The sequence below is a fragment of the Bubalus bubalis genome, chromosome 11 (genome assembly GCF_019923935.1).
Source record: "Bubalus bubalis isolate 160015118507 breed Murrah chromosome 11, NDDB_SH_1, whole genome shotgun sequence".
Lineage (NCBI taxonomy): Eukaryota > Metazoa > Chordata > Mammalia > Artiodactyla > Bovidae > Bubalus > Bubalus bubalis.
The window spans coordinates 64,412,431-64,436,130 of record NC_059167.1 but is presented as its reverse complement, the minus strand read 5'-3'; the positions used below and the strand labels follow the sequence as shown (position 1 = coordinate 64,436,130).

Sequence of the window (23,700 nt, the reverse complement as noted above, 5' to 3'; positions counted from 1 at the left end):
TTGGTGTGGTGTGGTGTGGTGTGGGGGGTGTGTGTGTTGGAGGTGGCAGTGGAATAGATGGATTTCTGGCTACTCTGTTTGTCATAGGGTTTCCCTGGTGGCTCTGACAGTAAAGAATCTGCTTGCAATGAGGGAGACCTGGGTTTGATCCCTGGGTTGGGAAGATTCCCCTGGAGAAGGGAAAGGCTACCCACTCCAGTATTCTGGCCTGGAGAATTCCATAGACTCTATAGTCCATGGGATCACAAAGAGTCAGACACAACTGAGCGACTTTCACTTTCCAGTGGTCATAATGATAGGATGAGGTCAACTCCACCTTGACAACATGGAATGTGTTTCATATGAAAATTAGAATTGACTTATTTCAGCAGAAATAGTTTACGCAGAAAAATAATGTAGACAAAGACCATAACTTCCACACAGAGTGAAGAAAAGAAATTTGTTTTCACTGAGTTCCTGTAAAGTTCCAGGCATCTGGTATATTATTTCATATTTATCAAATAAATTTGCTTCAAATCACAATAGTGGTGAGTGGTACAACTCATATTTTTTTTGAATCTGCCTAGTAACTCATGGTATTTATATTTTCTACCAATTTAAAGAAGGTGATTCTGAATTTCCTTCTTAGAAGAAGTATCAGATTTTGGAAAACTAGGGAGAGCCTTGGGGCATTTGAAGGGAAAGATGGATGATAAGTGGAGATGGAAAAGAAGAGGACATTCAAGAAATAAGGTTAGTGTTTAGTCTGATCAGAACTGGTGAGAAGAACTCTAGACTGAAGCCATAAGACATGTCAATGCACCATACACACTGGGATCCTTTCATAGAAATCCTTAAATGCTCAGCTGTGATGTTTGGATTTGTCCCTAAATAGGGTAAAAAAAATTAAGAATTTTGAGCAGAAAGCATATTTGGTGAAAAGGATCTTGAGATTTTTATACAGTGGTATACAGGGGAATTCTGGAGAAGGCACTGGAGGCAAAGAGATAAGCTGCCAGACTGTTATCAGCTTCTCCATATGGTATAACAATCTAGACTGGAGAAGAGCAGGAGGAATTTAAAAAGTGAGATTCAGATGGATTATTTTGAAACTCTGGAGTACAGATGAGTACTGGTAGAGAGTCTTAAAATGCAAATTCAGGGATTCTCTTTCACGTGTTCATATTTGATAGGTCTGGGGCAGGGACACAACAATGTGTATTTTAGCAAGGAGTCAAGATGATTCAGATGCAGGTCATTCACAGACCACAGTTTCTTTCAGAGGAGGAATAGACAGGTGCTTGATTAACTGTGAAGGGCAATCAAGCTGGGAGAGGGGAGTCTGCTGCTGATGGTAATTGGAAGGTGGGAAAGGGCCTTGATTATAGGGAAAATTGATGAATTCTGTTTAGAGCATTCTTATTCACAGTTTTATGTGAACTTTCACTGTGTAAATTTCAGTTGGCACTTTCTGGGTATATAAAACTCTTGGTAAAAAGATGTACTGGAATGAAAACTATTAGAACTTGTCCTTGATCAACAATACTGGAATTGCAATAAGTACTTACTGACTTTGGTTTGGGCAGAGTTTGACATAGACTAGGGATTTGACTATAATAATAAGAACAGTCTTATGGACTCTGTGGGAGAGGGAGAGGGTGGGAAGATTTGGGAGAATGGCATTGAAACATGTAAAATATCATGAATGAAATGAGTTGCCAGTCCAGGTTTGATGCACGATACTGGATGCTTGGGGCTGGTGCACTGGGACGACCCAGAGGGATGGAATGGGGAGGGAGGAGGGAGGAGGGTTCAGGATGGGGAACACATGTATACCTGTGGTGGATTCATTTTGATATTTGGCAAAAGTAATACAATTATTTAAAGTTTAAAAATAAAATAAAATTAAAAAAAAAAAGAATGCATATGCCATAGAAAAAAAAAAAAAAAAAAAAAAAAGCCATACTGAAGCTGTTGTGTTTTTCAAAATGTCTGGTTGGACATTCTTTTCTTGTCTAGAAATTATGACTCTCTAATCTAATAGTATCTGAAAAATCAAGATGAGATTTTTGCCAGTATGACATATAGATTCTCACATTTTCTGAACAAATCTTACAGTGGCCAAGATGTTAATAATGTTACTAATAAATTTTTACCCCATTAAGTCAACAGTACCTCGTAGGGCAGATTATTTCTTTTATCTAAGTCTTTCTGTCAAGTTACCACATTTTCTTAATTTTCCAAAATACTTTAAAGAAAGGCCCACTACCCTGAGGAAATGCAATGTTGGTAGGTTTTATGTCCTAATTTTCAGGTCCAGACTATCCCTTTCTGGAGCTCTGTGAATCTTGCTGGGCAACCAAGATATTTTTGTGACATGATCACGTTTCACCCCTAATAGCTCCCTGCTACAATTTCAGTTATTTCAGTGAGGAAGGAAATGTTTTCACTAATGTTGTCATCAGTGTTTCTAAGTTATCATTTACTGAGGAAGCCTTCACCTAGAGTATTTTCTCTCCATGATATTCTGGCTGGTTTCATGAAAGATCATTTTTATAGATCTGCTCATAGAGGAAATGCTTTTTCACACAATTTTCCTTTTTTGATGCTCACTCAGCCAAGACATCTGTCTGACCTAATGGGGTTATGAGTTTACTTCTTTCATCTTAGTTCATGGTGACCCAGGTCAATGTATGTATTTGTACAGAGTAAAGCAGGAAATATGAAAATTTATCCCTTTCTGGAGTATTTAGTACCTTGATAGACTTAGATTCAGTCAGAATCTCCTTTTATCTTCTTTTTTTTCTTACTGTAAATGCATATAATTTTAATCCTTTGAGATTTTCTCCCCAAGTCTGCTACATTTCGCTATATGCAATCCATACTAATATTGTTTATCTTTCACAAAAGGAAAAAAAGTTCACTACAATGACAGTGATTCAAGTATTTATAGCAGCTATGAATTATTCCTGGAAGCTTCCCATTACCTTTATCCTCCTTTTTTAATTTTTTAAGGAGTTTGTTGTATGCACAAGATACATTATTTTAGTGCAAGTATCAGGAACAAATGACTTCCCAGATGACACGAGTGGTAAAGAGCCTGCCTTCCAATGTAGGAGACTTTAGAGATGCATGTTCGATCCCTGGGTCAGGAAGATCCCCTGGAGAGGGCACGGCAACCTGCTCCAGTATTCTTGAGTACTGAATGAGTTTATATGAATGAATGAATTTACTGAATGAATTTATATTCTAATGAATTTATATGAAGATTTGCAGCCATCACCACAATCCAGTTTTAGAGCAATTTGACCACTCCCAAAAGTTTCCTCATGCAGGTGAACTATAGTTCCATTGTTGTTCTGCCAGGAGTATCTCATGGATAGAGGAGTCTGGTGGGCTATGGTCCATAGGGTCGCAAAGAGTTGGATCCAACTGAAGTGACTTAGCATGGCACAGCACAGGAACATGGGGATAACCTAAAAGTTACACAATCTGTTTCCTTCTCTGTCACTTCTCTCTCTCTCTCTCATGTATGCTCTAGTACTGTTTTTCTAGATTACTGGAAAGGTATATCAGATTATTTTTTTTTCCTATGCCATACATGATCTCACATCCTTTCCCTACAAAATCCATGGATAGTTATATAACACGTCTATTGCTCTCAGTGGTTGATCTGTCTTTCTGACCATCTTTCAATTGACTGGGGAGTGGGGAGCTTGACTTTAATTATGCATTCTGGAAGAAAGCAGCTGTCGTAAAATGTTCATATTGTTTCCTCTGCTGCTTTGTTCAGGTCCTGTGGATGACTGTTGAGACTGATTAGGAGAGTTACTGAAGACTCAATCAGGATCATAAAAATATTCATAATTATGGCTTGACAGAAAATGCTGCCCTATGGAACTGTTATCTTAGGCAGGTTGGTTCCCCTTGCTGTCGTCTTCTGTTTATAGCCCTGGACAAGAGTACATTTGATTATGTCTCTAATATCTTCTATAGCATCAAAGAGAGGTTGGCTACAACTTTAAAATAACATACACAGCCCAGAAAAACTGAAGGTAACAACTATCAGAATAGATTATGATTTTTCTTTTTTATATATGCTGGTAGAGTCTGTTTTTTTTTTCATGAATAAGGAGAGAATGGACAATAAATGTTTGTATTCTTAATTTGTATCTGAAATGAAAATGTTCCTAATTCAGCAGCAGAAAGGCAATGTGCCTAAGGGATATTGGGTTTGATATTCTTAATTAAGAAACCCACTAGAGTCATGTTTGGAAATTTGTTCCACTTCTCTGAGCTTTAGTTTCCCACTTCTAAAACAAAAATGCTAGAACTATTTATCATTCAACTTTATGAAAACTAATGAGGAAAAACTGTGATAGAGGAGAATATGAATAACATTAGGGAAATAACTGGAGCTTAGCACCAGTATTTTAGGAGTAGTTTCAATAAATAATGGTCATACAGAAGATGGAATATATTCTAAAATAGTGTTTGAATACAGTGCATCAGTTTCAGTAATTTTTTGGAAAATTATAGAAAAACAGTCATGCATTATGTACACATGTACTATGTTTGGATATTAATATTGTGATTTGACATTCCTTTTGGTATAGCATTTTCCTGGCATATAGTTACTCTTCTGTAAGATTTTACCTGTAATCATTTTTGTTCCCACAGTTTTTTAGCTTTAATTTTCACACTATAAAGATCATCTATTATAAGTATATATATATAGAATTCATTTAGTGAATTCCAATGAATTTTTATGAAGATTTGCAGCCATCACCACAATCCAGTTTTAGAGCAATTTGTCCACTCCCAAAAGTTTCCTCATGCAGGTGAACTCTAGTTCCATTTTGTTCTGCTTGGTTTATTATAAATTATTCTTTTACAAGATAGGCATTTCATATAAATGGAATCGATATGTAGTCTTTATTCTTGGCTTTTTTCACTTAGCACAATATCCTTGAGATTCATCTCAGTTGTTGCATGCATTAGTAATTCATTTCTGTTTGTTGCTGAATAAAAGTTATTGGGTAAGCCATCTAGTCCTGGAGTTACCTTTTAGGGACTGTTTACAAATTGAAATCAATAGTCTTAATGTAAGAAAGCTATTCAGATTTTCATTTCTCCTGTGTTATTTTTGGTAATTTATACCTTTTGTGAAAATTTCCCCTTTCATTTAGGTTTTTAAAAGTATTTGGTGACATAAATCAACAACCCAGGAATTTGAACACAGCACATCCAGATTGTCTGGTTTCTTCCCAGGATGTCTGTGGTCTCACCTGGGAACACTGAAATGACTGGTAACTGGGATCCTCTCGAAGGCTTCTCTAACAAATCTGGTATGGATGCTGGGGTGACCTAGAATCTGGGCTCAACTGAGTCTGTTGACCGGATCACCTACACATGACCTTTCCAGGTGCATATCTTCCTGGTCAGTCTCTATTCCAGCCTCAAGCAAACACTGATCAGCAGTCTGTTATGATAGATTTATCTTTTATAGCATTTAATAAAAAATGGAGCTATAATGTATGTATACTTTTGCCCCTGGATTTTTTTTCTCTGCATAATGTTGTTGAACATGTTTACAGTTTATTAAATTATATGTTCATGTGTGGATATACTGCATTCTGTTTATCCATTCAACTTGATAGAAATTTGAACTATTTCTAGTTTTTGGTAATTATAAATAAAGCTGCTGCTGCTAAGTCACTTCAGTTGTGTCCTACTCTGTGTGACCCCATAGACGGCAGCCCACCAGGCTCCCCCGTCCCTGGGATTCTCCAGGCAAGAACACTGGAGTGGGCTGCCATTGCCTTCTCCAATGCATGAAAGTGAAAAGTGAAAGTGAAGTCACTCAGTAGTGTCCAACTCCTAGTGACCCCATGGACTGCAGCCTACCAGGCTCCTCCACGCATGGGATTTTCCAGGCAAGAGTACTGGAGTGGGGTGCCATTGCCTTCTCCAATAAAGCTGCTAAGAACATTTAAATACAAATTTTCATGGATAAGTGTTTCATTTCTCTTTTATTTCTCAGGATCACCTTATTTCCCATGACCCTGACAAAAACTGTTATTAATTCTAACAACCTTTTCTCCCATTGGCTTTCTACATACACCATCATTTTGTTTGCAAATAAAGAGAACTTTACCTCTTTCTTTCCAATCAGTTTGCCTTGTCTTTTCCTCACTTAATTGCACTGGTTAGTACTTTGAATACTTCATTAATAGTAATAATGAGAGTAGATATTCTTGCTCTTTTCCTAATTTTAAGAGAAAAGAATTCAGTATTTCATATTAAATATATTGTAAGCTGTAGGTTTTCTTGTAAACGATCTTTATCAGGTTGTTAAACTTTCCATTTATTACTAGTTTGCTAGGATTTTTGTAACGAATGGTTATTATAATTTGTCATATGACTTTTTTGTATTTATTAGATGATCATGCAGCTCTTTTTCAGTATGTGGATAGAGTAAATTATTTTGAATGATTTTCAGAGGTTGAGGTAACCTTACATTCTTGGAATAAACCCCAGGTGTAATGTATTATTCTTTTTATATATTGTTGAATTTGCTTTGTTAATATTTTAAGGACTTTTGTATCTATGTTTGCATCTGTATTGAGGGGTATTTCACTAAAGTTTTCTTTTTGAATGGTGTCTTTGTCTGATTTTGGTTTCAGGATAATGTTGTCTTCATAAAATTAGTTGGAAAATTTCCCCTTCTTTGAAAACATTGGTATCAAATTGTATTCTTCTTCTTCTTTAAATGCTTGCTAAAATTCACCAAGTAACTCATCTGGATCTCCTGTGTTATACTGGTAACTTGTGCCTTTCATAAAATTTTCCTATTTCATTTGGGTTTTCAAAAGTATTGCCATGAAGTTGTTCATAAATTTGTCTTATTGTTCTTTTCATAGTGATGGTATCTTTAGTGATGGCCATTTTATCTAAACTGTTGAATTTATTGGCAAAAAGCTATTCGTAATATCCCTTGAATATGTTTTGTCAGTTTATTGGTTTAACAGAGATTTGATTTCTTTTTTTTAATTGACATTGATAGTTTGTGTTTTCTCTTTTTGTTCTTATTCTAACTAGAGTTTTATATCTCTTGATTATTTTCAAAGACGTTTTTGGATTTTTCCCTCTATTTTTATTTTCATTTAATTAATTTCTTCTCTTATTTTGATTATTTTCCTCCTACTTTGGATTTGCTTTTCTCTGTAAACTTTTTTTAAAAGTAGGAGATTAGATAAAGGTTTTAGGTTTTGTTTTGTACTAACATAAGCATTTATAGCTATAAATTTCTCTTTAAAAGCAATCTTAGTTGTATTAAATACATTTTAATTATTATGTCTTAATTTTCATCCAGTTCAAAGTATTATCCAGGCACAACTGAAAGAATTTGCGTTTTGCTTTTGTTGAATGGCATGCTCTGTAAACACCAATTAGGTCAATTTATATGATAGTATTTTAGTCTTCTGCATTTTTATTGGTTTTCTACTTACTCTCTTAATTATCAAGTGAATAGTATGGAAATTATAACTGTGATTTTGGGCTTGTCTATTTCCTCTTTCATTTGAGCTACAAGCTGTGCTTAGTAATGAAATTGATTTTCATTCTGGTTGCAAGCTCCATATCCTATAGCTGTGTGGTAACAAAGGTTGAGCTTCCCAGGTGGCGCTAATGGTAAAGAATCCGCCTGCCAATGCAGGAGGTATAAAAGATGTAGGTTCAATCCTTGGGTTGGAAAGATTCCCTGGAGGAGGGTATGGCAACTTCTTCCAGTGTTCTCGCCTGGAGAATCCCAGGGCAGAGGAGTATGGCTTGCTATAGTCCATAGGATTGCAAAGAGCTGGACATGACTGAAGTCACTTGGCTTGCTTGCAACAATCAGTTATCAGATAAGCACCATTACATGGATCATGTTTTTAGTAATTGTTCTGGAACCACAGTAAACTATTTGAGTACACAGAAAGCCTTCAAGTAACTATGCATTTGAAACTTCAAAATGACAGGATGAAGTATTAATATGAAACTGAGACTGTTTAAATAACTAAAAGAGACTAAAGTTATTTGAGATGTCCTATTGGGCTAAGAGAGCCCAATATCTAATAGGAATACAGAGATATGACAGATTGCCGTATTTACAAAATAACCGTTTTAGTTTTATAGCCTAATTAATTAATGTGCATGCTCAGTTGCTTCAGTTGTGTCTGATTCCTTGCAACCCTGAGGACTGCAGCTTGCCAGGCCCCTCTGTCCATGGGATTATCCTGGCATCGACACTGGAATGGGTTGCCATCTCCTCTAAGGGATCTTCCCAACCCAGGGATTGAACCTGCATCTCCTGATTCTCCTGCATTGAAAGGCAGATTCTTTACCACTGAGCCACCACTAGATAACACTTCCTATTAAAACAATTAGAATTGGTACAGCAAATCCTCAGCCTAAATGGATTTAAATTTAAGCCACCTCAGTTGTTACCTAAATACTTGATTTTCAGAAAACAAAGGCTTAGAGTTCAAGTTCAAATACAGAGAAAATGGTGGAAATAGGATCTGAAACCACTTTGCCTTTCTCAAACCCATGCTCTTAATCACTTCACTGTGCCTCAGTGTTTCTCTAAAATTATGAGATCCTTGGCAAGGCTATTTCTTTCCTACAGTATATAAGAATGCCCAAAGATACCTTAACTTAGAGCCATTCCTTAGAAGTGTTCCTTTTTCTGATTCCATGACAACCAAGCAACCTTTTGATAATTTGGCTCCCTCTGTAGTTTTCCTACAGGATGAGAGTCAGCTGGTCATGTCAATATGGCATTTGGTACAAATGACAGATTTATTTCTTTCTGTGAATCAATACACTGCCATTCTTCTCTACATTGATCTCCGGGAACTTGGCCTCTAAAGACAAATCCATTTTTAGTAGACTGATAAAAATCAGTCTCATGGGTCAACAAGGCTGAAGACCAGACTAAACTGTGTTAGATTCACCAAGATAAATGTTGGCCTTGTTTTACTCTGTTGGAGCTGGTACCAGCCTTCCCTGAACTGCACTATTGGTAAAGTGCTGTGATATTTGAAATCACAGAATTTATACAAGCATAAAAAAGATAGGAAGATAAAATGAGTTGAAGGAAGTGGATGAAAACAATGTGTAAAGGTAATATGAAGCCAGATATCAGGTTAGTATGGGTTTCCCAGGTGGCACGTAGTGGTTAAGAACCCACCTGCCAATGCAGGAGATACAAGAAATGGAGATTCAATTTCTGGGTTGGGAAGATCCCCTGGAGGAGGGCATGACAACCCACTCCATTTCTTTCTTGGAGAATCCTATGGACAGAGAAGCCTGGTGGGCTACAGTCCATAGGATTGCAAAGAGTCGGACACAATTGAAGCAACTTAGCACACACGAATAACGTTAGTATACAAACTGTATGTCATAGGATCTGATATATTGCTAGTGACAGACTTTAAATTTGAGTCTTGAACCTGTGCTTCTTAGAAGGCAAATCAAAGTGAGGAAATCTTATAAGGTAAGGATTCTGTTCTTTTTATTTGTCCCTTTCTGAAATAACTCAAGTAAAATAGTTCTTTTCTTTTTATTTGCCCCAGTTTGAAATAACTCAAGCAAAACATGATTATTATAGAAAAACTAAAAAAATGGATAATAATTCTTTTGAATCATGTATAATCCCTGTGAAGAAGGCTGAGCGCCGAAGAATTGATGCTTTTGAACTGTGGTGTTGGAGAAGACTCTTGAAAGGTCCTTGGACTGCAAGGAGATCCAACCAGTCCATTCTGAAGGAGATCAGCCCTGGGATTTCTCTGGAAGGAATGATGCTAAAGCTGAAACTCCAGTACTTTGGCCACCTCATGTGAAGAGTTGACTCATTGGAAAGGATTCTGATGCTGGGAGGGATTGGGGGCAGGAGGAGAAGGGGACGACAGAGGATGAGATGGCTGGATGGAATCACTGACTCGATGGACATGTGTCTGGGTGAACTCCGGGAGTTGGTGATGGACAGGGAGGCCTGGTGTGCTGCGATTCATGGGGTCACAAAGAGTCGGACACAACTGAGCGACTGAACTGAACTGATAATCCCTCCACTCAGAGCAAATCACTTTTAACATTTCAGTGTAATTAGATGTTGGAAAGCATCATTTTTCTTGGCCTCCATTTATATAAATCTACATTAAAAATAGAATTATATTTCCCAATTTTTTTTACTTACCAATATTTTATGACCATTTTTCTAAAAAATATTAATCATTATTTTTGCTGACTATACGGTGGCCATGAATAAGTTATAATTCATGTAGTATTGTAATTTTCTTTGATTCAGGTTTATTTTTCATTTTATAGACAATGCTGAGATAAGCACCCTTGCACATTTCTATATACAAGACCAATTATTTCCTTGGGATAAAGTTTAAAAAGTGGAATTGCTGGATCTAGATAAGATTTTACAGAGAATATCAGTTTTGAGCTAGGTTTTAAAGAATAAGACAGATTTAATCGGATGGAGACTCTGAAGTGAACAACAATATTACATTTCCTGAAACCTAAATTAATGAGATATTAGGTTATTTGAAATATAAAGAACATTAAAAATTTCACAATGCCCAATTTGTGACCCTCTTTTTCAAATATATTAGTATTAGTTATACAGGTTAAAATCTTATGAGTGTAAGTGTACAAAGCTAGGTCATTTTCTCAGGATATAATAGCTTATCCTGGTTAAAACAAACATGATGTGACTCATTCATTTCTTCATTTGTGCATCATTTACTTCATAGATATTTACTGAGTATAAGTGCAAGGTGGTGTGATAGGCCAGTGAATACACTGAAATCTGTTTTTTTCTTTGTTACAGATTTTCTAAATCAGAATATATTTATATGAGTCAGGTATATCTGAAAATGTGCTAATATTATTACTTTGAAAGCAAGTGATCTAAGAGACTGCTTTTCTCTACTATTTCATTTAATCTCTGTGAAATATTTTTACCCTTAGTTAGAGTTTTAATCAGAAGGTTCACATAGAACTTTCACACTCAATTTATGATCCAGGGTATGATGAGGGTTTTTATAGACAACAATAAAAGGTAATTTAGACTATTAGTTCTTTAGTGGGGTTCAGACTCATTTTTTTTTTTTTTAACTTTTTGTAGTACATTGGTCTGAGCAATGTGTATGAGTTCAATGAATGACAGAAAGGCAGTTGTGGCAAGACAGATTGCCAGGACATGAGGTCTGAGAACTAACAGGGAGCAAAATGTATATGGTCTCTATCTATAGAAAAGGAGTTGTGAATTTATCTGTCTTTATGTTTAAATATTTAGTTCAAAATATATTTTCTTTCATAATTCTACCCCAGACTAGTCCAGTTCATATGGTTAACTCCTGTGCTAGAAATCCTATTACACTTGTAACCATGGCATATGATCTAGCCCTTAACTTTTGTTTTGTTTTGTTACTACTTCTGTTATGTTACTCTTTTTTCAACAAGATGTCTTTTGAGAGGAAGTTCTGTTATGGATAATTTTGACTAGTGTAATTATAGACACATAGTAGATATCCCATAAATATTGGTTGATTACAATTCCTGAGAGGTTGGGGTGGGAAGGGAACAAATTAAAAGAAAAAAATGGATGGATGATATGAAAATATATGTCATAACCATTGAGAAGATTAAGTCCTTTGTGTAAAGACTGGAGAAACAAACCATTTCAAAATTATTTTCTGATCATTTTTGTCTCCTGTTTTAAGTCATGTTTTAGTTGTTTTTATTTTTAAATACATCTATCATTAATTTGTTATTTCAGTAAGAAAACTCTGTATTATCTTTCTTCCTGTCCTGATTTAATATTCATTCTTGTCAAATAGTTTGGTCACGGCTCAGATGTTACTGTGAAATTGAGAAGAGTACAGCATTGTTCTGCTATGCTTTTGAAAAACTGCTGTATCTTTTATATTAGGTAAATAGACACAGTTCCAAAAAAGGATATACATTTCCATTCTAATTCTTTTCATGCTGTTGTTACATAAAGCATGTCCTAAGAGCCAAGGATGAACAAAAACTGCTTCTTAAAGAAGAAAGGATAAAGCAAGATAAAGACATCAAAGCTGTTGCCAATACATTTTATCCTGAAAGAAATTACCAGAAAGGATCAGAACTTAACGGAAAGGGGTTACTATTATAAATCTTTCTGAGAATTTCAGAAGGGAGTAGGAAATTTTCAGAGGAGGAGATATATTTATTCAGTTGACAATAGTCCTGTGAAATTTTCTAGTTAATTCAAACAAAAGGCAAAAGCTTTAATATATCTACTGGGTAAATGATGTTTTAAAAATCAGGGAAACACATCTAAAAATGCTTAAAGTGAAAAATGTCTAAGGCCAAATGCTGAAAAACTTTTGAAGACACTTTCAAGTTTTCTCAAAGTACAGTTTCAAGTTCAATGCAAACTCTGTGAAAAATGGTTTCACTGAGAACCAGCATCAACTGATTGTTAGGTCTAAGGTTTCCCATGGTGCCAGGTACTGAAGAAGAGGTTTTTTTTTTTTTTTTTTTTTTGTAGTTTTGCAATGTATGATTTGTTCAACAAGTACTCTAAAGTCCCACTTCCTGCAAGGCACTGTGTGCTAGGGAATGTAGAAGATTCAAAGATGTTTGAGGTAATTATCATACCCTTAAGGAGAAAAAACAGGTATAGAAAGTAACAATTGCTGACATCTTTAAGAAAGCTTGTCAAAATTAATTTAAACCAAACTCATGACTTATACAGAGAACTAAAATATCCCATAGTTCGCTTCAAGTAATATTTTATTCTAGTTATATATTTGTTTCTCTTTTGTGGTCTGTGTGAGACTTACGACTTTCCCCTTTGGCCCTATTCAACTGTATTGTCTGTCCCCTGAAGAACCTAGCCTCACTAGGAGTATAGGGCAGTTGTGAGTCCAGAGTCTATAGTGGAGAACTTATGTTAGAAGATCCCTCCCAGCACTTGGCATTTTATTTGAGTTTCATAATTCCCCTCTAACTCAGTTCTGCCTAATGGCTTTATTGAATTGATACAGTGATTAAATACATTTGTAAATCACTTAGCAAATTACCTAGTAATCGCATAGTAAACACATATTGTGTACATGCTGAGTCGCTTCAATCATGTCCAACCCTTTGTGACCCTATGGACTACAGCCCACTAGGCTCCTCTGTCCATGGGATTCTCCAGGTAAGAATACTGGAGTGGGTTGACATGACTTCCTCTGGGGAATCTTCCTGACCAGAGATCAAACCTGCATCGTTTAAGTCTCCTGAATTGTCAGGTGTATTCTTTACCACTAGCACCATCTGGAAAATCCATTAAATGGTATTAAATCAAATAATATAATATTCTCTGTTTAGAACTCTCTAACTGCTTTCCATTGTACTTAGAATCAAAACTGCTGCTTACCACTGAAGATGTCCTACAATGCCTTTACAAAAATCTGTCCACTTGTGTTAGTGCCTTCTTGCATAACTCTTTCCCTATATTTCATATTCCTCTGTCACCCTAGGCTTCTTGCTATACCTGAATGGTGCTAAGCATCCTCCCTCCAGGGATCTCTAAACTTGTTTTCTCTTTTATTTACAAAATCTCCTCAACAAGATTGTTGAGTGGCTCGCTCACTCCCATAGTCACATGGAACATTTTTCATGACAGTTCTATATCAGTGCCATTTCCTTAGACATACTTTACTTGGCTGTCATATCCAGCGGCAATTCCCCTCAGTGGTGTCCTAGTTGCTTTTTATCCCCCTGTACTAATTAGCACTTAAATTGTTCGTTAACTTATTTATCTTTGGCATCCTTACTAGACTATAATTTAGGAAAGAACCTGTAAAGCAAGGACGTTTTCTCTCTGCTTAACTGTTTCATCCTGTCCCTATAACAATGCCTCACATAGAGATACTAAAGACATTTTTGTATGGAAAAAATGACTGGAAGTATTTATTTCTATGGATAACAAAGTCCTGTGCTGCCAAAAGCTATTTCTAGAGAAAAAGGACACAATTAGGAATTAAGTCCTTTATCCATGGTTTCTTGAATCAACATAGTCTTTTTAAAAGTAGAAAATAAAAGTTTTTAATTTCAAAGAGTACAGCCTCGGTAGGTGAGAACAGTTAGGGAATATCAGGTAAGATCAGCTCACACTTATTTGTTGTATCTCAGTTATAAACTTTAAAAGTTAGTCTTAATTTTTTATCATAGTGCTTACCTAGTGACCATTAAAAATAACACATGTATACCTGTGGTGGATTCATTTTGATATTTGGCAAAACTAATACAATTATGTAACGTTTAAAAATAAAATAAAATTAAAAAATAAATAAATAAAAAAATAAAAATGCATATAGAGTTTTACAATTGTGAGCCCTGCACTTCATGCTAACAAACAAGATAAGTTACTAGTAATCTAAATATTATTTTTAAAGTCCAAAGACTGAGTAATAGTTTTATAGTTGTTAGACCACAATTTCACATTAGAGTCTGTGCTGTTCTATCTTGCTTTCTAACTGCTTTATGTGCACGTCTTTGTGAATTTGTAACCCCATGGACTGCAGCATGCCAGGCTTCCCTGTCTATCACCAACTCCCAGAGCTTGCTCAAACTCATGTCCATCAAGTCGGTGATGCCATCCCACCATCTCATCCTCTGTTGTCCCCTTCTCCTCCCGCCTTCAATCTTTCCCAGCATCAGGGTCTTTTTCATTTCCTGTCACCGTGTAATAATTTTGATGAAGTCAGGAAAAGGCATGAAGAGTTTGACAGGATAGATTTTTAGTTAAACATTTATAGTATATAGTGTTTGTAATATAAATCCACGATTAAAATGTCTTCCATTAATTTAAGAAAATATTCATTTATTCATTCAGCAATTATTTGTTTACCTACAATGTGCCAGACACTAAAGATATGTGAATGAACAAAACACATGAAAAAAACTTGGGCAAAAAAAGTTTCTTCAATAACCTCTACCAAATTTCCCTCTTTGTAAATCTGTCATGGGTGAATTTAAATATACTGACTTTTTTCCAGTTTCCAATTTGTATTTTGCAAACATCTATTGCTTTTAAAGCATAGATTTGGCTACTTGAATAACTAAATAATGGAATTAAAGACTTTATTCTGAAGGAACTGCTATTAATTGAGGGAAGGGAGCCTACACTTGAAAATACTAAGTTAACATACACATATACATATCAAAGAAGAGATTCAAGATGACTGATGAACATCTTTGATGTTTAGAGATAGGTCACTAGATTTGAAATCAAAGAGACTAGGTTATTGAGTAAATCAAATGCTCATTAGTGCTTCCAGTGACTGTATACTTTCATTTGCCTTGCTGTTTCTTGGGAGGCAAAGCTCTAGATAGTATTTTCACTTGATCTTAGGCTTGGGATTCATATTTAAAGTAGTTGAAGCTTCTGTAGTGATGGTTGCCTTCTCTGCATAACAAAATCATGAATACAGTAGATTCTAAACATTTACAGATTTACAATTCATGGTTTTAACTATTTGCCAGTGAAGGGGGAAAATACTTAATATTTTACTTAAAGAAATTTGATTTATTCACCTGAGTGAGTTTGTCTAGCAAGTACTTAATCTTTTAGTGTTTTTGTTGTTCTGAATATCCTAAAATAATACAACTTTGCTTATTCTGTGAATATTTTCCATTAACTAAAAGAAAAGTATTTAAAAATTTGAATGTGCCAAGGAAATATAGGACTAGTTGGAAATAAGTTTCAAAAGAAAGAAGAGGCTGAATATAAATAAAATACTATGTAATCAAATTTAAAGTTGCCTAACCCACTCCAGTATTCTTGCCTGGAGAATTTTGTGGATGGACTGAAGCGACTTAGCATGCATGCATGCATGCAAGGCATATTTTTATGTATCATGAACCTATAATTTGGGGGCCAGTCTTTTCATTTAGTTAATATTAAATCCTACATTATTTGGATTCAGACGAACATTTTTGTATTTTAATTTTTAGCATATTTATACTGTGTTTACCATGAGGATGGGTATTGAAAGTATTAAATTCTTATCAATGATTTACTTTATTTATATAACTTTTTTAAAGTGTAGAGATATGATAAAAATTTATTACAAGCATTTTGACTATATTTACATATCAGTCAAAAAATCTTTCAAAAGCTTTTCATTTCTACTTCTGGTTACATTGATACTGGCAGATTTCACAGCTGTGGTAGCATTTGCAGCAGTAGTCTCATTGATTACCTAAGAAGAAAAATTCAAATAAAGAAGTATTTATTGCATTCTTACTAGACTGCATCTTAATGTGCTGCACATGGGGTATTTATAATTGCCTCTTATTATCTTACAGTCTTGTCAGAGAGGGGGAATTCGTGCACATTAGGCAATTAGAATACAATCCAAAAATGACCACTTGACTTTAACCAAGCAGCGGTATGTGTGACTAGTACAGTAACAGTTCAGGGAAGGTTTAATGGAAGAATTTAATCCAAGAACAGATTAAAGGCCTGGCTTTTCCCTAGAACTTGACAAAGTGGAATAGACTAAATGGATCATAAATTCATAAGTGAAACTGTGAGTGCTGAACTAGTGTGATTGTTGTAAGAAACTGAAGAGGTCAGCTGGACTGCAGAGAAGGTACAGGGAAGGGAAGCCTCAGCCATTACTGGGACCTGATGATGCTTGACCTGTCATGCACATCCTTGTCCAGGAAGGACTCTGAACTCTATCCATTACGCAGTAGGAAGTCAGTAGTTGTGAGTCCCAGACCATTAAAGTCATGAGAATTTTTTTCATGTCATGTACAAATAACTTTAAATAAATCCACATGTTTATTTTTCCTGATCCACACAAATATGTGGAGGACAAGAAACTCTAAGTTTGGATACAAATTGATTGGTATTTCTTCTTAGTCTAATATTTTATAAAAATTCTGAGATAAATGTGTAGCCTTTATGAAAGTCTTACAATAGTTTTATTTTTAAAAGAATATGTGCTAAAATTAGAACTTTCGGATGTTCATAATTTGGATAAAATGCAATTTTCCAGGATGATTGAAGATCACTGGATGCTGACCTCTGAGCTGTTACATACAATCCTGAGCTGGTCTCTATAATAAGAGTGGGAATTTGTTTCCTTGTTGGTGAGCTGTGCTGTGCTTAGTCGCTCAGTTGTGTATGACTCTGCGACCCCATGGACTGTATGTAGCCCACCAGGCTCCCCTGTCCATGGGGATTCTCCAAGCAAGAATACTGGAGTGGGTTGCCATGCCCTCCTCCAGGGGATCTTCCCAACCCAGGGATTGAACCTAGGTCTCCTGCACTGCAGGCAGATTCTTTACCGCCTGAGCCACCAAGGAAGCCTGCCTTGTCAGTGTGGATAATACCATGCACACTGTGGTCAGAACTCTATAAGTAAAAATAAACTGGCAGTTTTGGCCAATATCCACATATTTAATAAATAATTTTTAAAAGTCAGGTTAGTTTAAGAAAACTCTGGTAATTATCTAAATATAATTTATGGAATTTTAATTTTTCTGGAATCACAAAGAGGGAACTCTCTGAGGATGGTAACGTTAAAGAACAAAATTCTGCATAGGTAGTGTGACATTTACTCAGAAAAATTAAATCTAGGACTAAAGTTGAGAAAAACTGTTGTCAATTGGAAAGATTATGATGACTGAGAAAGCATTATAGAGGACAAAGTCTTTGTCCTTACACCCTACTGGGAATCCCTTATGGTCTAAAACCTGTGTGATAGGAAGTCATTTGAATATTCCATTATAATACTTCCCAAATATTCCCTAAAGGCTCTGTTCATTTTAATGTCTATAGGATGTTTTCAAGGAATGCCTAATGACATGAGAAAATGATCACAAGGTGAATGGCAAAGGGAAACAAAATTATAAATACAGTATCATTTCCATCTATAATTAAACTCATTAAACAAATATATAAAAGTGAATTTCAGGACATATAATACTTTTGGGAGGTTCTTAAGTCATAAATTTTTGAAAATTTTCTCTGCATAAATATACATATATATATTTCCCAAATTCTTAATGTTGAACCTTGACTCTTATACTTTCAGAGAAGGGCATGATCTACTTATAGTCATAGCTCTTATTTTTTATTAAAGTTTCAGGTTTTGCTTCATAGATTTGTATGAATTTTCTGTATATCAAGAAAAAGAAATCTTGGAATGTTATATTAATTTCATAAAATAGGTTTCCATTATAGTGTTATGACTAGTTTTAAATCACCTTGAATGATGAATTATTTTCAATTTCAGGAGTTTGTTTTGCCTATTCTTATTGCAGTATATACATGGTGATAAATTTTCATTCATGATTGATCGTAATGAAAATGTACATCTATTTCATTAATTCAAGTTTGTAATTTATATCTGAAAATACACAATGATGAATGCATTCAAATTACAATGCAACATGTAGGGTTGAAGAGAAGTATATGTTGTTTCACTTAAGCTGCAAGTGCTGTTTTCATTCAGCATGTAATCATCAGTTTTCAATGGGAGGATGGAAAGAGTTTGAAATCCAGGTTGCTGCTTAGTTTATCAGAAAGGTAAAGACCCAGTCATGGTTCATTTTAATAAGTGAATGCTAGGACCTGGCTGACAAGATAATTTCCATCTTTATTAAAGACCTAAGTGCTTATTCCCTGAGAATTAGTTGGCCTCGAGTATGGTGTTTATGAAAACATGTAAGAGGTTGTTAACATTTTTTAAAAAAGCTTAAAGTTATAAACTCTTCATTGCTGAACAATCCCGTTTTGTTTTTTCTTTCAAGATCCTGGGAATGAAAATAGGTAGTTCATTGTTTAAAACAGAAAACAAAACTTATTGTTGAGTGACTGCTGACTTTTACAGTGTACTTAAAATGACTTCAAATGCATTTTTAGTGTCTTTTTCATTTATATTTGCTCTAAGAATCTTGAGGATAGATAAGAAATGTATAAAAACACAATGATCTAGTTAATATGCTTTAAATACTGTCTTGGGAGTAGGGATGGGAAATTGGACCCATTGTGAGTTCCAGTGTAGTCTATTTTATGAAATATGCCTTATAGAAAAAATTGGTGCTATTAAGGTAAAGTACAAAGCAAAGGGGTATAAATTCAGATTATGGTTTTCTGTTAGTATTCATATAATCTAGAAAAATTGTTAGCAAAATAGTATGATTGAAAGACTGTCAGATTTTATCTTTTTAGGTTGTGTGATACTACCTGTGTCATTTACTCTCTTAACTGTAATTTTGTTATCTATAAAGCACATCAACAACTCATTGGACATAAATTTGAGAAAACTCCAGGAGATAATGGAAAACAGGGGATCTTGGCATGCTGCAGTGCTGGGGTCCAGCCCCGGCTGATCCAGGGAGTTCGAAGCGGGGACAGCATCGGCGAGGATCAGGATACAATAGCTTCAATTAGATATTAATTAGAGATATAAAGAGTAATAGAATGAGGATAGCTCAGTAGGAAAATTCGGTGGAGAAAAGAGGCTGAGTAGCTTGGTTTACGCGGGAGACCAATAAAACTTCAAGACAAGAAGCTTGCACCACTTAACGTAGGCCGCAGGCGTCCTTCCGTTCTCCCGAAGGAGAGGAGACACTGAGGCCTCCCTGGTCGGATCTTAGAAGCCCAGGCATAATTAGTAAGCATGGCAGGCTCCGCACTCCAGTTGGAGACTCAGCCAGAGTTTGAGAGAGAGAGTGCTACATGGGGAGACCAGACTTTTGAGGAACTGATCCCAATTCTTTATTTTCCATGGTCTACTTTTATACACTGAGATGTTATGCAAAAGTTACGCGGGGTCAGCAGTCCTGACTTTTATCAAAGTCAGGTGCTTCATACAAATGTATACAGAGGTCTTAGGGGTGTTACATCATCTTCTGGCCAGGGGGCCTGCTGACAATTTACGACCCTCTCCTTGTGACAGCGGTCAGTCAACCAGGACACTTATTTCTCCAGGGGTGATTATTCTTAAAACAGACGCCACCCAAATAAAGTTACATTCCTATAGGGTGAGGGTGTAGTGGGTTTTAGTTAAGGAAAGAATTTACTTAGCCTAAGGTCTAACGTGATTAATATCAAAGGTTAATACTTATTTCTTCTATATATTCATTAATGTGTATAAGGGCAGGGGATGTGGAGACTTAGCAGTAAACATTGGCTCAACAAATGAAAAACCCTTCACCAATACAATTTCTAATCAGCCCACTATACTTATACTAATGGTTTTCTAATTTTTCTAAGGAACCTGTTTTTAGAAGGTTTAAAGCATCTCGTGCCTCTCACGGTTGGGAGGCTGTGAGCAATCACGTGTGGCCGGACAAGCCTGTCAGGCAGGCTAGAGAATCTTCAGAAGAGTTTGTAGGTTAAAACACTCTTGTCACGTCCAGGAATTATTATTAACTGGAACTCTAAGTTAACTCCTTCTCCGAAAGAGGTGGTGGGGGACAGCCCCCGGTAAAGTCAGAGGTGTAGGTGAGAGCACAAAGTAGTAAAGTAGGCAGGCTCTGGTTATGGGGGTAGATGTTCGAGGATTTCTAGGGGGACTCCTGAGGCTCGATCCCGCCTTTGCGTATGTTGAGCCTCCTTCCTCATGACCTTTGCCACGGGCGGAGTGCCTCCCGCTGGCTCCCCGCATTGCAGTCCATGGGGTCTCAAAATGTCAGGCACAATTTAGTGACTGAACAGCAACAAACATAAAGTAGTGATACTACTATATTTTACAGAAATTATTTTGAGGATTAAATAAAATATATAAAGTGCCTAGGACCATACCTGGTAATTTTTCCAGATTCAGTAAATAGTCTTTTATACAGACATCTATATGTCTTTTTCCTATTTAACTGTGGGTTTAGTCTGGGGTCCATTGACATTTAGGGAATAATGGAGGTTCTCCATTTACAGAAGTCCCTAGGTTCTATGCTTATATTACTTTCATCAGATTTAAAATTTCTCTGTTACAGCCCTTAATTACAAACATACATGTTAAACTTTATTCAGTTTAACTGCCACTTTATCTTATAGTCTAATTTAACAGTTTAATTGTAGGCAATTTCACAGAATTAGAAGCCAGACCTGTGAGTGTAGCCCTGGTTGTGGTAAAAAAATTGCAAAGGGAACTAATTTTATTTTATTTTTTTAAATTTTTTCAAATCAAGAGTTTTTATTGTCTCTTTAAAATATCACAACTGAGTCCATAGAGCCATCTGCTATCTTGTTGTTTCTGCAGCAGGATCACTGAGATCTTATTCATCAGCCTGCTGAACTGTTCCTTTTTCAGAAACATAGATACCATCCAAAAATTTTATGATATCCTTGTTTTTAACTGTGGTGGCTTGCTGAATCAAAGCAGCTGAATTTGACACAAGTTCAATGTCATTTCCTTCAAGAATCAACTCATCTTTCTGGGCTTGAGATACTGAACAGGCAACCCCTGGCCTCATTCGAACCCTGTGTATGTATTTTTCACCCCCAAAATTTCGGATTTCCACAAGAGAACCATTCTCCTGAATAACAACATCGATGGGGAAGTGGGCATACACTGACCTCATCTTGTAACGGAAGCCCAGTGTAACACCCTTGATCATGTTCTGTACGTGACTACAGATTGTGCGAACAGTGGCCAGTTCCTTTCTGTTTCCCCACCATTTGTCAACACGGAGCCTCTTCTTTTTCTTTCCAAGGAGACTGAGTTCTACATTGATGTGATTGAAGTCCCTCCGCAGGGTGCCTCTGGGGCCCTTCACAATAACTGTCTGTCCCTTCAAGTTAATGTCGACATTTTCTGGGATGTCGACAGTCTGGTTGCTGAGAATGGTCTTCATTCTCGCAGTAGATGCGGCAAAAAAGCAGGGAACTAAATTTAAAGTGAAACGTTTATTCCATAAATAGATCCTTTAAAATGTCAGGAGTAAAATATACTTATATAAAATATTTTCAGCTTTGAATTCAGTTGATTGGTTGTTTTGTATAAAATCATACAAAAACGAGACTTTCTGTGGTTGTGGGAACAATGAGAATTGCCAACAGTTCACATTAAATGCATAATGTAAAATTATCTACACAAGATATTTTATCTTGCTTGTTTTTTTTTAACTTTAAATTGGAATCTTTGAGTCGTTAGTTTCTAGATGTAATATTTAAGTATTTGAAATATATGCAGCCTCTCATTTTATACCTAATAATTTTAACACCTAAGCATGGGCTAAATATTTGCTATTTTATTTTTTCCAGCTTCATTGAGATATAATTGACTTTTAAAATTGTATAGGTTTAAGGTGTATAATGTGATGATTTGAACATATATATTGCAAAATGATTACCATAATATGATTAATTAACACCTCCATTACCTCATATAATTACCTTTTCTGTGTTTGTGAGGTGAGAAAATTTAATATATACTCGCTTAGCAATTGTTGAGTATATAGTATTGTTAACTATACTCACCATATTGTACATTAGATCACCAGACTTTATTAATCTTATAGCTGGAAATTTGTGCCTTTTGACCACAACTCCTCATTACTCTGACCTCACACCCCTAACAACCATCATTCTACTCTCTATTACTATCATTTCAACTTTTTTAGATTCTACATGTAAACATGATCATGCGATATTTGTCTTTCTCTGACTTATTTCACTTAGCCTAATGATCTCAAATTTACCTCAGTTCAGTTCAGTCACTCAGTCATGACCGACTCTGCTACCCCATGAATTGCATCACGCCAGGTCTCCCTGTCCATCACCAACTCCCGGAGTTCACCCAAAATCATGTCCATCGAGTCGGTGATGCCATCCAGCCATCTGTCGTTCCCTTCTCCTCCTGCCCCCAATCCCTCCCAGCATCAGGGTCTTTTCCAATGAGTCAACTCTTTGCATGAGGTGGCCAAAGTACTGGAGTTTGAGCTTTAGCACCAGTCCTTCCAAAGAACACCCAGGACTGATCTTTAGAATGGACTGGTTGGATCTCCTTGCAGTCCAAGGGACTCTCAAGGGTCTTCTCCAACACCACAGTTCAAAAGCATCAATTCTTCAGTGTTCAGCTTTCTTCACAGTCCAACTCTCTCATCCATAAATGGTTTTCCCATGACCACTGGAAAAATCAAAGCCTTGACTAGACAAACCTTTGTTGGCAAAGTAATGTCTCTGCTTTTCAATATGCTATCTAGGTTGGTCATAACTTTCCTTCCAAGGAGTAAGCGTCTTTTAATTTCATGGCTGCAGTCACCATCTGCAGTGATTTTGGAGCCCCAAAAAATAAAGTCTGACACTGTTTCCCCATCTATTTCCCATGAAGTGATGGGACCACATGCCATGATCTTCATTTTCTGAATGTTGAGCTTTAAGCCAAATTTTTCACTCTCCTCTTTCACTTTTACCAAAAGGCTCTTTAACTCCTCTTCACTTTCTGCCATAAGGGTGGTATCATCTGCATATCTGAGGTTATTGGTATTTCTCCCGGCAATCTTGATTCCAGCTTGTGCTTCTTCCAGCCCAGTGTTTCTCATGATGTACTCTACATATAAGTTAAACAATCAGAGTGAAAATATACAGCCTTGACATACTCCTTTTCCTATTTGGAACCAGTCTGTTGTTCCATGTCCATTTCTAACTGTTGCTTCCTGACCTGCATA

At 36.0% G+C, this 23,700-nt stretch overlaps 1 protein-coding gene across 1 annotated transcript; it reads right to left on the bottom strand.

The window, feature by feature from the left end:
• Positions 1–21,204: 21,204 nt before the first annotated feature.
• Positions 21,205–21,908, bottom strand: LOC102394424 (60S ribosomal protein L9-like). Its single transcript, XM_044925524.2, has one exon. The coding sequence runs from the start codon at positions 21,883–21,885 to the stop codon at positions 21,307–21,309; it is 579 nt and encodes a 192-aa protein (XP_044781459.2). The 5' UTR covers positions 21,886–21,908; the 3' UTR covers positions 21,205–21,306.
• Positions 21,909–23,700: the final 1,792 nt, after the last annotated feature.

Excerpts from the sequence above, each read along its gene's own strand:
- LOC102394424 (XM_044925524.2), bottom strand. The coding sequence starts at position 21,885 with ATGAAGACCATTCTCAGCAACCAGACTGTCGACATCCCAGAAAATGTC.